The sequence below is a fragment of the Carassius carassius genome, chromosome 3 (genome assembly GCF_963082965.1).
Source record: "Carassius carassius chromosome 3, fCarCar2.1, whole genome shotgun sequence".
Classification (NCBI taxonomy): domain Eukaryota; kingdom Metazoa; phylum Chordata; class Actinopteri; order Cypriniformes; family Cyprinidae; genus Carassius; species Carassius carassius.
In genome coordinates, this window is record NC_081757.1 from 35948040 (window position 1) to 35965336 (window position 17297).

Sequence of the window (17297 nt, forward strand, 5' to 3'; positions counted from 1 at the left end):
GTGTGGCGCTTTCCATTCGAAACAACAACGTAGATGTCAGATTCAATTTACTTGATTGTCTTTTTTATGAGGAAAAATGACTTCAAGTGTTTGATCAGAAATTGTAAAACCAGAAAGAAAATACTAAACGGCTGTCATCCTAAGATACTTTGGCTTGTAAACACTTTTGCTGTAGTAACAGAACAAAAAAAACAAGTTAAAATGAGTGAAAATCTCACAAAACCATGTCTGGTTTATATTTCACCCCAAAGTCACAGGAACTTACAAGCACTAGAAAGAAAGTGAAGCCTACTTATGTGATCGTTAAAATTATCTATTAATTAATTACTTTTTTGCCTAAAAATATCCATGCCAATTAAGCATTCCCAATATTTCAGTTGTGGAATATTTATACATTATATGAGTTATAGTTGGGCTCGATGTTATGATGATTTCAGTATATTACTGTATTATAGTAATAAGGATCATAAAAAAAAGATTCCATATATATAGAAATTAGACAGTTGTCAAACTCTTATAGACTTCCTATACCAAACAAAATCTTAAAGGGAAAGTGTACTGAAAATGTTTTTAATTCTGTCACGATTTACTCAGCCTTATGTTGTTCCAAACCTCTACTGAACACAAAATGTTTTTGAAGAATTCTGCTAACCAAATGGTTTCTGGTACCCATTTCCAACTGAGTGCATTTTTTTCACCCTCTCCATAATATGGAAGTCAGTGAGGACAAGCAACCGTTTGGTAACATGCATTTTTAAAATACCATTTTGTTCAACAGAAGAAAGAAACTCCTAAAATATAACTTCCTGTTATTTTGGGATAAAGTATAACCCAGACAGGGTTTTGCGAGATTCACTCTAATAGTGTTTGGATTTGGACTGTCCTACCATTCTGCGCCCACTAGTCAACTAGGACACTGGGTTAGCGTCTTCAGGTCCTTACGGCTAGCGTCTTAATCACTCACATCGAGTCGCTTCGAGAGAGGCTGATTTTAAAGCTTACTGAAAAAAATAAACACAGTCCAGGTAGAATAACGCACCGAGGCTTAACCTGACCCCAGTTATCCAACCTCTGAGTGCAAAGAAGCCAAAAACGTCCCTAGCATTGGAGAAATGGCTATAGACTCCTTGTTCATAAGACATTGAATCATTTAACTTATACAATGTCACAAGAGCAGTAAAGCTCTACTGGTTCCAGCTGGCCTGGAGGCCGAAGTGGACATCATGATGCAGAACGTCTAACCATGCGATGCTGCACCAGCTACAAAACAGTTTCAGTCTTCATTCTTTTCTCTTGTCCACTTGATCATAGTCTCTGGAGAGCGATAGAGGAAGATGAGTTTGGAGTAAAGCTCTTCCTCCAGCTCCAGTTCTCCAGTTTCCCGCACCAGGAAAATGTCCATGCATAGTTTGAGGATGCGGTCCACACATGGCAGCTCTTCAAACATGATGGAGTGAGAGATCTCGCTGAAAAAGCCTCGCACAAACTTGCCAATGACCAGAACCACTGACACATAAAGACCCATGATCCTGGAGGAGAGAGAGAGAGAGAAGTATTTAGAGGAACATTCTGAAACCTATAACACTGGCACAATCAAATTAAATGGTTTCCAATCGAGTTGACAGTGAATACAGTAAAAGCCAGCAATGTATCTCATGAAAGGGATGAATGACGTGTACCCATATCCTGCCAGAAATCCCAAACTTGGAGGGCTAACTTTGTCGTTAAAGATGACCATAGGTAGAACACCACAGGACTCCCTGCAGTCTGCAATGCTGATGTCCCACCACTCCTGAGCTCCAGTGGTATTCACAGAGGCTTCCCTCATCAGTGACAAAGTCACATTTTGATATCCATCCTCATCACCTGCCAGGACAAAATTTTTAAGTTTTTTTTTTTTAAGTTTTATATATAGAGATTACAGTAAATACTACAATAAGATATTTTAAAGATATGTTCCATGTTGATTTCACACTGTTATGCCACATTCTGCCATTAATCAATCCATCATAACATGTATATGGCAGACCAGGGAATATCTGGATATTTAAGTTTTGACGTACAATTGAATTTAGATGTAAATATGATGTTACACGACAGCATAAATTAATGTTCATTATGTCTCAAACAGGGTGGAAATCCCTCACAAATCATTAGGGAAATGTTTTGAGCCTGACTAAAACACTAAAAAGATGAATGCTTTTTACCTTCATACAGCTGGCTAACTGGTTTTGCTTCAGCTCCAGTAGGTGCTCTGATGTAGTTAGGAAACATGTGTGGCACGTGTCTACAAGAAAATCACAGAGATGATCACAATCAGAGTGAGTCCAAAAACAAGGCCATAAGCATGTCTTGAACACTGAGGGATTAAGAAATAGAATAGTGAACTATGCACTTTTATTTGTATAACTAATATGTTGAAAATACAAAACGCTACTTGTCTTCTCACATTCAGTCAGTAATTACATGAATCACATAAATTGATCATAATTTCAATTTAAAATGTCCATAGAGTTGGGTCGTTTGCAAAATCAGTTCAACCGTAATTTCACGAAGTTACGAGACTAATTTATTCAGAAATTCTCCTCCCAGAGTCACCGTCTTCTGCCAGTTTGGAGAGTACCCCAGAATGTAATGGCCGCTGTTTATGTTCAGCACGCGCGTGCTGTCTTCTGAACGTAAACAACGCTGATTGCGTTCTGGGGTACTCTCCAAACTGGCGGAAGACTTGAAGAAGAAGAATTGCTGAATAAATTATATTATTGTTTTCTTTGCTAACAAAAAGTATTCAACTAGCTTTAACTATGCTGCTGACTATGGAGGGTCAGAGAGCTCTCGGATTCCATCAAAATTATTTTATAATTGAGCAAAGGTCTTATGGGTTTGGAACAACATGAAGGTGAGGAATTAATGACTGAATTTAAATTTTTTTGGGTGAACTATCCCTTAAAATATTTCACTACTTCCGTCTTACTTTGTTCTTTTCAACATTAAAACTGACACTTCATTATGGAATCTGAGCTCGGCTTCAGTCAACCCTAAACCCTGCCTATTTTGATTCAATTGGCCACCTCAATTTATTTTACATGACTTCAGACCTCTGAGGTCGAACTCTGGAACTTTTTGTCATCCTGACAACATACATTAGTGCATAATGGTATGCAGGAGAGTAGCACAAGGATTTTTTTTTATATTTGGAGGGGGCCAATTCAGACATTTCTAAATATCCAGGCGGGTTTCTCCCCCTCAGTGTCCATTGTGTTTATGGCCCTGTGTAAAATAGACACTTGCTAATAAGCTTGCTATATATTCTTATAGTTATATTTTTAGTTATTTTTGGTGTAAATAGGCCTTAACAATTGGGTTTGGTGTTAGTGCCTAAAATTTGAAATGAACTGCAACCAAGATGATGTAAGGGATGAAAATGAACAGAGTGACCTATCATCACTTGTGCACCTCGCAATTTATTTATTTATTTTGTAAGAAAAAAATTTTTAAATGAGATGTGTATCTATATCTAGGATGACTGAGATTTTTTCCTCATGTAGTCACAAAACTTACACAGGATCCTTCCGGGTGCCCAGAAGCAGCGAAGCCAGGTCTGCTCTGACTGGGTTCTTCTTTGACAAACTGATGGAGTGCTTGTCAAAAGTATGTTCTACTGTCCCACCTTTCCCCAGATCCCTTTCAGACACAAACACATGAGCATGAGGTCCTGTACTCCCAACAGAAGCAAGTTTCATTCAAAACCACTGTGCTTCTCCATCAAACTGACCTTTGGAAGTTCCAATCCAGACGGAGGGTCATGTCACCTGTGCTGCCAAGCAGTTCCTTTATTAGCTCCTGTCTGCTAGGTGGGCTGATCCGCCACACTGACCCTGAGCTGCCCTCGATGTTGGCTGTGACTATGTCTTCATAGCTGTACAAGGTAATAAACTGCATGGCCACCTGTGGACACATACAGTATTGGACACTAATGGAAAAGCCAACTGTTCTATGTAGCAAAGGCTGGTATGGCTGTAATGCTACCATTTTTCCCTCAGCAAAAACTTAATACAGTTTATAATAATACAGTTATCTTGTCATTATCAGTATCAACTGTTATGGAGTTGTCACTGTTGATGTCTACTTACAGCGTTTTTTCCAAACCGATTGGTGAGACGATTATAGTCCTGCTCAATGAAAGGCTGGATGGACTGCTGCTGCACACTCATGGTAAATAAAGGCTGCAGGAGGACACATGAGTCAAATCTCAAATGTAAACTCTCAAATGATCAAAGTATTAAACACTCATTAAAATGTTACAATTGAATTTTACCTCATAACCACCAAGCCTGACTGTGACGGTAACATCAATGGGATGGTTAACCACACCCACTACAGACTTAACCAGTGAAATGAAGAGTAGTGGGAACCAAATGATGCAAATGAGGAACAGAATGATAAGGCCGCCCATTCCATATTTGACAATCCTCTTTTTCTTTTGCCCTCTTGGTTGGGGATATTTCTGCAGAGAAAAAGTTTAAGCCCAAAAGTAAGATTATGTACACATTAGAATCAAATGATCAAGATATTACACTTTCCATGAATAAGGTACAAATTCTGTCTTGCCACTCAAGTTCGTTTCACCCCAGATCTTTTGGACTGGTGTGAATATAGCAATCGCACTCGGGTGCAGACCAAACAACCGAACCGAGACCCAGATGAAGAGGTGGTCTCGGTCCGCTTCCAAACGAACACTGCTACGGTGGTTGAACGGATGAACCAATGAATGGATGACCTTTAGCACACGTGTGGTTTTGTTTACAGTATTTGGTTCTCTTGCAAAAAGGGCAGTGTGGAAGCAAACTGCACCAAACCAAAAAAATCTACATTGTATTTGGTCCGGACCAAAGCAAGTGAACTAGCGGACTAGCGTAAAAAATAGTGATCAACTTCAAGTTATCAAATAAAATATTATATAAGCCATGAGATTTGCTGTTTTTTGTGACCCTGTCACCATGTGGGATATGTTAAAATATGGTTTAAAACCTCTGCATCACTGTAGCACCATTTTTGAGAACATCCGCTGAACGCAAGCAGCTAACAATCTTCTGTGTAAGCCGCACTGCCAGATGCGCTGTTTTCATTCAAATCAAAGATGAAATACACAAAGAAAACGTATCCTTGTGTCACGAAAAGTGTACACTTCTTGCAATTCAGCTCATATTTTTCAAAATTGCGCTACGGTGATCTGGAGAGATACGGAGGAGACAAATTGTTGAATAAAGTCATTATTTTTGTTTTCTTTGCATACAAAACGTATTATAGTCACTACATGACATTACAGTTGAACCACTATTGGCAGATGGACTATTCTGACGATGCTTTTCATACTTTTCTGGACCTTGACGGTGTATTTTACTTGGCAGTTAATGGGAAAGTCACAAGCCTCCCGATTTTCATCCAAAATATCTTAAATTGTGTTCCGAAGACGAACAAAGCTTTTACGAGTTTGGAACGACATGGGGGAAAGTGATTTATGACAAACACATAAGACACTCTTTTTCACCACCTGCTGCCGTATTTATGTAATATAAAGAAATGGTCACTGAACAAATTGGTGAACGAATCCGAATGAATCTCTTGAAAGAATAAAAATTTCCACCACTGTGGTCACAAGGTAATCCTGTGCGAATAGGGCTTATGGCACCTTTAATGCTAGGTTTGTTTTGTTTTTTTACATATCTAGGCTACTTAGTCAATAGTAATGTGGAATCGATATATATCCTTTGTCTAGAAAATGCCAAAAATATTCACTGTTTATTTAGGATCTTATGACCATAATAACCTGAATGACAAACAAATAACTAATCCGAAATTTTAGGTATAATCAAAAAGTTTTTGAATGACAAAGAGGATCTGCTACCTTTTCTGTCTCTCGGCTACATTTAATGATGAAGATATTAGCGTAGATATCCTCCACACACATCCAGTCGGAGAGAGACAGTGTCGTATCTGTCCAAACCCAGTCCATCACTGCTCGAAGCTCAACTAAAAAAGGAACCAGGCGGAACCTGAGGAAACAAGTTCATTATATCTTAAAAATGGTGCCTATTACATATATGTGACCATGGAGCACAAGTCATAACCAGTCATAAGTAGCACTGGAATATTTACAGCAATAGCCAACAATACATTGTATGGGTCAAAATGATCAATTTTTCTTTTATGCCAAAAATCATTATTATATTAAGTACAGATCATGTTCCATGAAGATATTTAGTAAATATATCAAAACTTAATTTTTCTCTTTTCTCAATATTTGATCTCAGCTAAATATTGGCCAGTCCTAACAAACCATACATCAATGGAAAACTTATTTATTTCACTTTAAGATGATGTATAAATCTCTATTATGAAAAATGTACCCTAATTCTATTAGTAAATCAATTTTGAAAAAGACACTGAAAAATGAAGAAAAGAAAGTGCCCACCCTTGGAAAAGGAAGAGGTTGAGGTGATTGAATTTCTTGGTCAGGAAGTTTCCAAGGATTCGTGTAGGGTAGCCACAACGGATCTGATACGCTGACAAAGTGAAGTAGATGCACTTGAAAAAATACCAGAGCTGGGCCACTGAATTATGATTGAACATCCTGTGAAAATAAAGGAAATGATATACTCCTTGAAAAATATCTCATTTGATTTTGATCACCAAAGATCACAGAAGTAGAACCTTCTCTGATACTCAAACTGCATCTAAACACTCCCTTACCTCTCAGTAACAGCAGGAAGGATGAAGAACATCCACAGGTGGATGCCGAAAACCAGTATAATCTGGAAGATGAGCTTTCCCAAGATGCTCTTCCGCAAGTAAAGTGCACGGTCAATGATCATAGTGCTGAACTGAATGAGGAGCATGACTAGAAACGCCTCGGGGACCTGGTCCTCAGACAGAGAGGAGGCTATATCTGCTGCCGCCGAGTATTTCTGAGACAGAGCAAACATTTCACATTCAAATGGCTTTCAACTGGTTTCAAGTCAACAAGTCTGTTTAATTTGAGTTCTTAAATGTAGTATTACTATACATTTATCTTATTAGTATCTTATCAGTTGCATTTACAGTTGATGTTTTAACTCAAACCTGTACTTGAGAATTTTTAATTTAGGACTGATTCCAAATCATGCCAAATTATGCTATTCCAAATGCAAATTCCTTTAAGATTTTTATTACGAAGAATGTAAGGTTTCTTTTACTCACTCCAAAAGCCCAGAAACCGAATATGATGATGATAAAATCCACCACGTCAGTAAGAAACATAAGAGCGTAGACATCAGTAGCTGCTCGATATTCTGCATGAAGGATGTTCTGGAAGAATCCACAGGTTGGCTTATAGACATTGTTCACTCTGCACAGATGAAAACACACCACAAGATAAAATGAATGGCAGTCAAACCCAAAATGTCACATTAATTCAGAAATTCAGTGAGCAGAAACCTGTGAATCAGCAGACAGCTGGTGATAGGACATTGTATATATTTGTGGTATGCTATATATCAATATTTAATTAATTAAATATTAAATATAATTATTAAGATCAGAAATGGTCTAAAATGAGATAGACTTTGATTAGCTGCAATGATCTAGTCTTTTCTGCTGGCTTGTGACAAAAGCAACAAGAATCTTACATGGATAAGAAAAGTCCTTTGAATTTTCCTCCAATAGCATTCAAGATTTTTTTACTGGTGTCTTTGCTGCGTTTCTTGGACTTCTTTTTCTTCTTGGGTTCCTTCTGTCTGGTGTCTAAACAGGATTGTTTATACATATATCAAAAGAACACTACACATAACAGATACAGGTTCAGGTAACTCAGTACAATCTCACAGACATTATCCAGGTATATTAAATATCTAGTTATATACTCTAAATAATCTTTTTTCCCCAACAGACCTATTTCTGACAGTTTTTTCTTGCGGAAGCGAAGGAAAGGACTCTTCTTCTTTCCATCCTCTTTCACTGTATCAATGGTTTCTGTGGTATTAGTTTGTATGTTGGGCTCTGGGTCAGTCTGTATTTCAGCATCGGTCAGTGTTTCTGTTGATGGTGTCATTGACAGCACCTCCGGGACGGGCTCTGGCTGTGGTCGGCTCTCCTCTTCATCTGAGAGTTGAAAGTCTTTCTCGTCTCTTTCATTCTTGTTCTTCTCCACAGATGAAAGATTGCTCTTCTCTTCCAGAGGGCCCTCTTGGTCCCAGAGACCATAACGCTGAGAGAGGCAAAGTGGGGAAAAAAAGGATATCACGAAACAAACTAGATGCCAAGTTGTAATATATGAAAATGTTTGTAGATTGTAAGTCTTCACAGAAACGACACAATTAGGATTACATAACGAAATTGATTATGAATTCCACATAGAATGGGCTGATATGTCAGCATTGGATTTTCTTTTCAAATTAGGCATGCAACGGTAACTTCCATACCAATGAATTTCTTTCAAATTGAAAGATTTTGAATAGAATTAACTTTTGAATTGACTGCTTTTAACTCTACCATTTTAAGATAGTAAGCATCTAAAACAGTTCAACTGGTCTAGGCTTGATTTTTGAGCTAAACACCTGGAGAAGTGACCGGTGAAAAAAGAGGACCAATAGCTGGAGCAAATCATAACGGATGTAGTTGTCAGTTTTCTCCAGTCCCATGATGCGAGGAGGGAAGAACGGCTTGTCCTCATTTAACTTCAGCTCATAGTCAGTATTCCACGGGAAGAAGCCAAACTGAAACAGGTATTTGACCACCACCATGACCTGCGGCAAACACAACATGCCAGAGACACACAATAAGTTATTACTTTACTGGTTTGCAAAGTTTAAAGCTTGGTTTTGTAAATACAAAAGCTCCTTCTGCTGGAAAACAACAGTACCATATTTGATACCTCTAAATTAAATTATCAACATGAAAAAACTTGCTGAAAAATTCTTGAACGCAATCTTCTACATCTCTTCTGTCATCTGATTGATAGATTATACTTTCTTTAGCAAGTAAAAAGCCTTTTAGTGTAATTTCAAAAACCTTTAACCCCTTTAGTGTTGTGATGCTCATCTTTTGGCAGTGAAATCATTTAGATATTTACATAAGAATAACTTTTATATTGTTAGTTCAAGATGAAAACTCAAGCACCTTAAATTTAATTGACTATGCATATATATATATATATATATATATATATATATATATAAAGCTTTATTTTTATATTTTGTCTAAAGTTTCAATAAACTATTTCTTTTTCTGGCTATTATTTCATATGGCAAGCTTTACAGGGTTACTGCAGTTAATCTGTTTTTGAAACATATTTATGGCCCAAGGTGGTCTACCATAGTTTTTTTTTTAACCTTTATTTATATAGCACTTTAAACAAAACAGATTGGTTCAAAGCAACTGAACAACATTATATAGGAAAAAACAGTATGTCAATAATGCAAAATGACATTAATCAACTTGACCAAAATAGTCCAACTACGTTAACCTTGGTCCCACTAGCTGGTGTTCAGAATGGTCAACCACCTACACCAGCGTCAACCAGCTAGTTATTAAAACCTAACACCCTCACCCACCCAAAGCATGATTTGACAATGGAATAGAATTAAAGGTTTCATGAAAAAAATGAAACCAAAGGTAGTTGAAAAAAAACAACTAAAAAGCATTATCATGAACATATTATAATGATAATATAACAAGCATTATATTCCAAAAAAAAATCATTTAAAACATGTTTATCTGAAACATGTCTAAATCAAATAACAAAATCAGCTGTAACAAAGGCATTGTCTGTTGTTCCTCACCTCTGTGTAGATGATGGCCGTCATCCAGAACCTCTTGGAAGGTCGTGGCACAGACAGCATTGCCCAGAGAAAGACGAGAATGGGCAGCACTAGTGAGATGACAGAGGCTGTCACCAGGTTATTGAGCATGATAATGAAGTAACAGACCAGCTCAGAGTGGGCCGCCAGTACATTATAGAGCGCAAAGAGCAGCTTCAGCAGTCGGTTCTGAGACGAGTAGAATTCACGACTCTGTATCAACTCCTCAACACTTAACGGCCTACAATAGAGCACACAGAGAAAAGAACTGAACTGGACAAATTGCAAAACAAAACTATCCATTTTATTTTGTTATCTTATTTTTTTTTTTAGCAAAGAGGTCTTATTCAAAATGTGAAAGTTACAAATATATATTATAAAAACTGTAAATTGTTTATGCATCACACCACTTTTCAAAGTTGAATTTATACATTTATACTAAATAAATAACCGTCAATGCAAAAAATTGTCAATTAGATTAAAACGCATTTCTAATGCACTTTAAAAACATCACAGCATACCAAAGTGCTGTAATCTTTAATAACGGCAGAAGATCATACAGTCATGTCATAGAAAGCAGCACCTTTCTGCAAGCAGTTCACTTGCAGTCCTGGAGCGTTGAGGGCGGTGGGTGTGTTGGCTGTAAAAGGGTTCTGTATCAAGCTCTAACGTGAGTTCAGAGGATAGAGTTGTGCTGCTGAAGTCACGGGACTTTGGAAAACCACCCAGTGTCTCCAACTCAATCACACTGCAAAAAAAAATGGGACATTCGGTCGTAACTGACAGAAACTAAATACATAAAAAAGACACTCTGTTGACCTCTTGCTGGATAGCCCACACTGGAATATCATTGGTCCAAAATCCTTTCCGACAGAGCTGTAAATTAAACCTTAAGTACTGTACTGTACATTCTAATTAGCCATGATTGTCGTGTGGCAAATAATTTTTACTTTCATTATGGACAAGTGATGTCATGTCTGGTTAGAAGATGGCATTAATCATAAACACTGCAAAAAAATATCCAATCAAACATACAAAAGTAAATGTTTTACTTTTGTGCTTAATTATGGATTATTATTTGTGCAAAATAATTAATAGTGGCTCTTTACTGTCTATATTTATCTTAATTATACCAAACGTTTAAATTTTAGTGTAACATGGTTTTCACAAAAAAAAAAAATATTAAGCAGCAGAAACTGTTTTTTCAAAATTGTTAATAATAAGAAATGTTCCTTGAGCACCAAATAAGCATTTTAGAAACTGTAATTACATTTCGCAATTGTTGATATTGACCATGTAAAGTCCTTGAACAAAACAAAATTCATTTGACATTTTTGACATTCTTGGCCATGTAGGATTGGCCATCAGTGTAGGAAACTGGCTGCTGGGAAGGTCAGACTCACTCGATGTTACTGTTGAAGCGAACATTGTCTGTGTCCGTTTCATCGAGGCATGTCTCAACAGTGAGGTTCTCACTGTCCTGTGATATCTGATCATCCATGTGCTCTCTGGAGGGTCTCTGTGAATGTATCAAAAATCATGAGAACAATGTCAACGACACATTGGATAAGGTTTGTTTGAGCGAGTTGCCCACCTGGCTGATGTTGTGGATGAAGAGGTAGCGCTCCTCAGAGAGGATCGTAGAAGTGTCAACATACTGCTTGGTGAGCAAATTAAGCCACATAGTGAATCCGTCCACCATGGCCAGGAAGAGCACCCACAGGAACTTCAGTATGTCCAGAATCCTTTGAACTGTATCACTGCCAGTGGCTTGAGATGCTGTCAAATCAGAATGATGCACTGGGATGTCATGTGAAATTCAAGGCACCCCTCAAGCTCTTTTGCATTTTGCAAATGCTTACAGTTAGGCTGTGATAAATCTTTATATTTAAAAGGGGATATACAGTAGTCAACATTTGAACTGGATCAGAAAAGTTCAAAGTTGTCCTAGGAAAAGAAAACATTTTGGTTGGAGGACAACTTTGATGAAAGGCTTTGATCCACTTCAACTTTAGACTAAAGTAGTTATTATCAAATGGTTGTGCCATTAACCTACATGTATTATCATTATCTTTATCATATTATCAATTAATTTGCTTAGCAAAACTCTCTTCAAACTGTTGCTCTGCTATCAGATCAAAGAGTAAACTGACCACAGAAAGACAATTTAGTGGCAACATTGAAACTGCATTATGACTTGAAAAAGTAATTTTAAACTGTTGAATTTTTTTATTTATTTTACATTTCTTCCTCACCCATGACTTACCCACATCATCGCCTTCCTCTTGCATCTCCTCCACTTCTTTCCCATCAAAAACTGCTCCGCCGTCCTCAGTGTCATCTGATAACCACAGAAAGAAATAGACAAATCTCCTGAAATATGATGAAGTGTGCAGCCGATTGCTTTGTTTATTTTTGCTGTATGTTTAATATGCATACAGTATATTTCAATGTTCAACCTGTAGCCTGAGAGGTTTGTTGCTTCTTTGCTTCCGCTCTCTGCTCTTTCTGTCTCTGCTGACGCTCTTTCAGAGCTTCTTTTGCGCTGGTGACCCAAGCCTGGTATGCCAGCTGCGGAACACAGTTTAGACACAAACTTTACACATTTATCCTCATAAACACTGTCTTAGCAAACAGAGCAAAGTCAGCACAAAGCATGTCACCTCAAAGGCAGTCTGTTGACGAGGTTTCTGCTCCTCCTGAAAGGATTCATCTTCCTCTCCGCTGTCAGACTCAAACATGTAGTATTCCCCAGAATGCAACACTAAAACAACAACATTAAATCATACTCAAACTCATCGTTGCAGTCTGAATTTTTGCTCTATTTCAAGAAAATATGTTCAAAACCATCTGATGCACGGCATATAGTGGACAGCGTCATTATAAATAACTACAACTATGGTGACTTCAAATTAAAACAATAAAACATTTATAGATCTATTTATAAGTAATGGAAAGGACAATAAAAACTTAACTTTATACCACCATCTTCACATGATATGAAATGATTTGCAGACTCTGTCAGGGCTAAGTTTGATATTCAGTAAGTATGATTGCGAATATACCATTTGCATGGTCCATCCAAGGATACTGCCACTGTTTGGACTTTGATAATTGTCTGTCCTTCTTCTGTTCCTTGGAGTCTGTGAGGTGAAATACACATGTAAGTAATATTATGACTGATGCTCTCTCACTAGTACAATTTTGAATTTTGAATTTTGAAATTTGAACAGTCATTTACAACATACTAAATATCCCCTTCCTTGTGCATGTTTGCTTATAAAAGAAAAAAAAAAGTCATTATTTTCTCACAATCGCCTAAACATTCCCTTCCTTATTCCTATTTGTTTGTTAAAAGAATACACCAAATAATAAAATTCATTCCATTCATTTAAAATGTACTATTCACTTATATTTACCCAGTTGACATAGCTTGCAAACTTAATTCATGTATGCATGTGATCTCAAATCACACTGGATGAAAGCGAATATTGAGTGTAAATAAGATTTAAAAGTGATAGCAGAACAAAAGAATGGTAATGCATTTGTACCTGATGGCAGCTCCTCTATATCTGAAGTTTTGCGTCCTTCTTTATACTTCTGCTGTTTGTCAAGTATGCGTTTCATCCTGAGGAAAAATAAAGATATAGAGTGACTAGAGCTCAGGAAGGACACTGATTGAATGATTGATTAAGGTAAAAAGGACGGTGTTAACTCACGATTCCTTTAGCTGCTGAAGTGACTTCTTCTCTGCCTGCTGATAGAAATGCATGCTCTTTATAATGCTGGCTCGGAACAGCTCGAAACCCCTTAATGCAAACATACACATGAAAAATCAGGTCAGAAAATAAACTTCAGATGTTAGAAATAACCTAACTTATACACCAAATCACTGTTTTTGTTGTATTCCACTCAACTTTGAAAGTTGAAATTTTGAACTTCATATTTTGAAAAGCACAACACAATTAGACTTAAGGATGAAAACCTTAGAATTAGCATAGCCATTTTGTTTGTTTATACATCACATTTAGAGAATTGGACAAGAAAAGTCTATTGTAAGTCAGATTTATCATGTTCTCACACCTGACTGAATGGAAATCATGAAATATCTGACCCAACTGCCCCTTCTGATGTGCCCAGCGGGGGGGCACACTTACCGAGAGGCCTGTCGAGCTGATGCTTGAAGATCTGCAGATACGTGCAAAAAGTAAAAACTGAGGAAGACTCTCCTCTGTAGCAGGAGGAAGAAGAAACAGATACTGTCCCAGATAATGCCAGCCTCTTCCACAGGCAGAGAGCATTCTTTACCAGACACTGAATTAGCTGAGAAAGAAACACATACACATAAATAAGATTCCATCTGACTGTGCTGTGGTCTGTGATGTGGCATATTTAAGATATTTAAAATGTTGTGCACATACCCTAGAAAAATCTTTTAAATTGTGGAGAAAAAAAATGCATCTTATCTCATTCATGTGCATTTAAAAGCTAAATGTCACAAGCGTTGGCCTGCTGATTGTATTCAAGAACCAAGTTCATATCATCACCATAACAACTTATATATTTCAGTATATTTTTATAATTCAACTGAGCTGACATTTAATTTGCATACATCGCTGATTGGAAACTTAATCAGACTGATTTAAAAGTATTAAAATTTTTTCAAAAGTTTATGAACTAGTGCTTTAGGAAACTGCTTAATACAGAAAAAGAAAAAAAAAGAAAAGAAAACAAAGTGTTACCAAAAGCATTTAATAATGTGGTTAAAATCTTGCAATCTTTAAATTTAACTTGTGTTAAGAATATAACATGGCTTTTTGATTCGGACTGGTCAGTTACCACACTAAGCAGGCTAATATTTTTATTTTAACATCCACTTTATTCTTGATATTTCAGTTTTGGCCATGGAAACAAAACACCACTTAAATGACTTTCAAAATTTTCCACTGCGCTCTCTTTTTATATAAACTATTTAGAATAGCTAATTGCCACAATGTTGTATTTATTTAGATTAGGATATTTTTACTCTAGTCAAAAACAGTAAATCTTGTAGTTTTTAAGTACAATATTATGACAGCGTGCTTAACAACGATGATACGAAGGAACTGCACCATGGGAAAACTTTGGGAACCACCTCTCTATACCAACACAGCAGCAGTGCAAAACTTACGGTCATAGTAGCCTTTGACTGTGCACACCAGACTGAAGAGCTGAATCACCCAGCAGAAGTTCTTCTGCATCTCCAGCACAAACACACAGGCCAGGATCTAACACAAGAACAAGGCTGTTGTAAGCAAATGTTCTCTTTGTTGCTCTTTGCACGTTAAATGGCTTAGTGAGTCAGCGTAGTAGGACTGTTCACTCACAGACAGGATGTTCTTGGAAATGATCACAGCCACATTGTACATGATCAGACAGTCCCACAGGACCAGACGTGTACGTGATGGCTTGATCAGCAGCCGTGTGCCGAAGAGCAGGAAGAAGAAGCAGGCCATAAGATACCCCAAACCAAACACACTGATCCGAGTGGCTCCGGTCACAAACACCACCGACAGCACAAACCAGAACATGTACCGGAACACCAGGACCTTTGCCATGTCCAGATAGGACCTTCAATACATAGAGAGAGACACACACACCTATATTACTTTTCAATACAAGACATTAATGAAGCAAATAGTTCCTAAAGATTATAAAGATGTCGATAAATTGGTTCTTTGTCGAAAAAGATTTGGAGAAATTTAGCACTACTTAACTTACTCCCCAATGGATCCTCTGCAGTGAATGGGTGCCGTCAGAATGAGAGTTCAAACAGCTGATAAAAACATCACAATTCGACTCCAGTCCATCCTGTAGGTCTTTGGAAGTGAAATGCTGTGTGTTTGTAATAACCATTAAGATGTTTTTAACTTCAGACCATTGCTTCTGGCTGAAATACAAGTCCTCTATCTATAACATGACTTTTCTCAGTAAAAAAAAAAAAGTTGCCTTTTCTGAACCAGGAGAGAAATACGCACAGATAAGCAACGTTTATGAATGAAAAGTTCTAAACAAAAGCAGTGTGTCATTGGATTTTGTTGTGAGAGAAACAAAAGATGTCATTTGTCACTGAATGAAGTGTTATTATGGATTTTAGCATGGAGCAAAAGTTTAAAGTTAAAACACCATTTATTTCTTAAAACACAGCTTTTCACTTCACAAGATGTTAATTGATGGAATGGAGTGCTGTGCATTACTTGTGGAATATTGGGAAAAAGCTTTTATCAGCTTTTTGGACGCACTTTCTGATGGCACCCATTCACTGCAGAGGATCCAATTGTGAGTAAGTGCTATACTGTATTGCTATATTTCTCTAATCTGTCCCGATGATGAAACAAACTCATCATCATCTAAGATGCCCTGAGGGTGAGTACATTTTCCAAATTTTATTTTTGGTGAAGTTTCTTTTAAAGCTCCTTTTGTATTAGATCCGAACCAAGTATAGCTGTTTTTATTTCTCATTCTTAACTAAAGTACACACAATGTGTTACCTGCAATTGATGAAGTTTGGGGCTGGGTTGAAGGGCATATCCTCCATGGGGTCAGGGTTGTCTTTGTTCTCACCTCCCATGACCATCCATGCCTCCTTTTTCTCATTTTCAAACACAGCCCACTGCTGGGAGGCACACATCAGCAAAAGGAAGTCCGCTGCAACAGAACATTTTTATTTTTACAAAGCTCAGAGTTAGGAAACGTGCGGTGTGCTCTGATTGGCTAGCTATCTAGTGGGTTGTGATTGGCCGAAAACCTCAAGCATGTGACGGAAATGTTACGCCCTTTTCCCATATTTGGAAACACACAGCATCTCCATGACATGGCATTGGTGGTTACAATACTACAGTGCCTTCTTTCTTTGTGTATACATTTGGGAGGCGTTATGCAAATCTTCCAATACAGTGGCATAGATTTGTGGTGTTTGAAAGAAGCGTTTTAGGAAGGCGTGGTTGAGTCTAAACTTTTAGAAAGAATATCTCTTTGGGTTTGAGACCTTAATCTTTGGGACTTTACGGATCTAATCTATGCACAAACACCTTTTAACACTCCAAAGAGAAAGGAAAACATGAAATTGTGTCATATGACCCCTTTAAGCAACATAACATATTGTACATAAAATAGTAGGAAACGGCTGACACAGTCAAACATGTGCTCACTCTTATGTTAAATAAATAATATATTTAAGCCCCACCTAAAAAGAAAATTGTCATCACTGTATTAGATGAGACTAACAGCCTTGATAGTTGACTGAAAAGTCATTGTTCGTCGAAAATGTTTAGAATTTGTTTGCAGATGCCACTTGGTTTGATATTGTACAGTCTGATGTAACAGCAGTCATACATTTTTTAACATGGCTTAAGTGTCCATATATGTTTTGAAGCCACTATAGGATAACTGGTATGTAATTACAGTATATTGCTGTTCAGT

The 17297-nt window shown here is 37.3% G+C and overlaps 1 protein-coding gene across 3 annotated transcripts in view; it reads right to left on the bottom strand.

Moving 5' to 3' along the window:
• Positions 1 to 493: 493 nt before the first annotated feature.
• piezo1 (piezo-type mechanosensitive ion channel component 1) overlaps positions 494 to 17297 on the bottom strand; it is a 92564-nt gene continuing 75760 nt past the window's right edge. For all 3 annotated transcript variants that reach the window (XM_059536940.1, XM_059536949.1, XM_059536933.1), the window contains 28 exons: positions 16367 to 16523; positions 15203 to 15446; positions 15007 to 15103; positions 13994 to 14159; positions 13556 to 13645; positions 13388 to 13464; positions 12902 to 12979; positions 12500 to 12600; positions 12296 to 12407; positions 12103 to 12177; positions 11431 to 11615; positions 11240 to 11355; positions 10420 to 10584; positions 9819 to 10077; positions 8595 to 8783; positions 7930 to 8245; positions 7668 to 7782; positions 7240 to 7387; positions 6754 to 6968; positions 6476 to 6634; positions 5909 to 6056; positions 4319 to 4507; positions 4134 to 4226; positions 3776 to 3948; positions 3562 to 3684; positions 2208 to 2287; positions 1680 to 1866; positions 494 to 1529 (listed from right to left, as the gene is read on the bottom strand). In XM_059536940.1, coding sequence (XP_059392923.1) covers positions 1274 to 1529; positions 1680 to 1866; positions 2208 to 2287; positions 3562 to 3684; positions 3776 to 3948; positions 4134 to 4226; positions 4319 to 4507; positions 5909 to 6056; positions 6476 to 6634; positions 6754 to 6968; positions 7240 to 7387; positions 7668 to 7782; positions 7930 to 8245; positions 8595 to 8783; positions 9819 to 10077; positions 10420 to 10584; positions 11240 to 11355; positions 11431 to 11615; positions 12103 to 12177; positions 12296 to 12407; positions 12500 to 12600; positions 12902 to 12979; positions 13388 to 13464; positions 13556 to 13645; positions 13994 to 14159; positions 15007 to 15103; positions 15203 to 15446; positions 16367 to 16523 — 4313 coding nt within the window. In that variant the 3' untranslated portion in view covers positions 494 to 1273. The remainder of the gene's footprint in view (positions 1530 to 1679; positions 1867 to 2207; positions 2288 to 3561; positions 3685 to 3775; positions 3949 to 4133; positions 4227 to 4318; positions 4508 to 5908; positions 6057 to 6475; positions 6635 to 6753; positions 6969 to 7239; positions 7388 to 7667; positions 7783 to 7929; positions 8246 to 8594; positions 8784 to 9818; positions 10078 to 10419; positions 10585 to 11239; positions 11356 to 11430; positions 11616 to 12102; positions 12178 to 12295; positions 12408 to 12499; positions 12601 to 12901; positions 12980 to 13387; positions 13465 to 13555; positions 13646 to 13993; positions 14160 to 15006; positions 15104 to 15202; positions 15447 to 16366; positions 16524 to 17297) is intronic.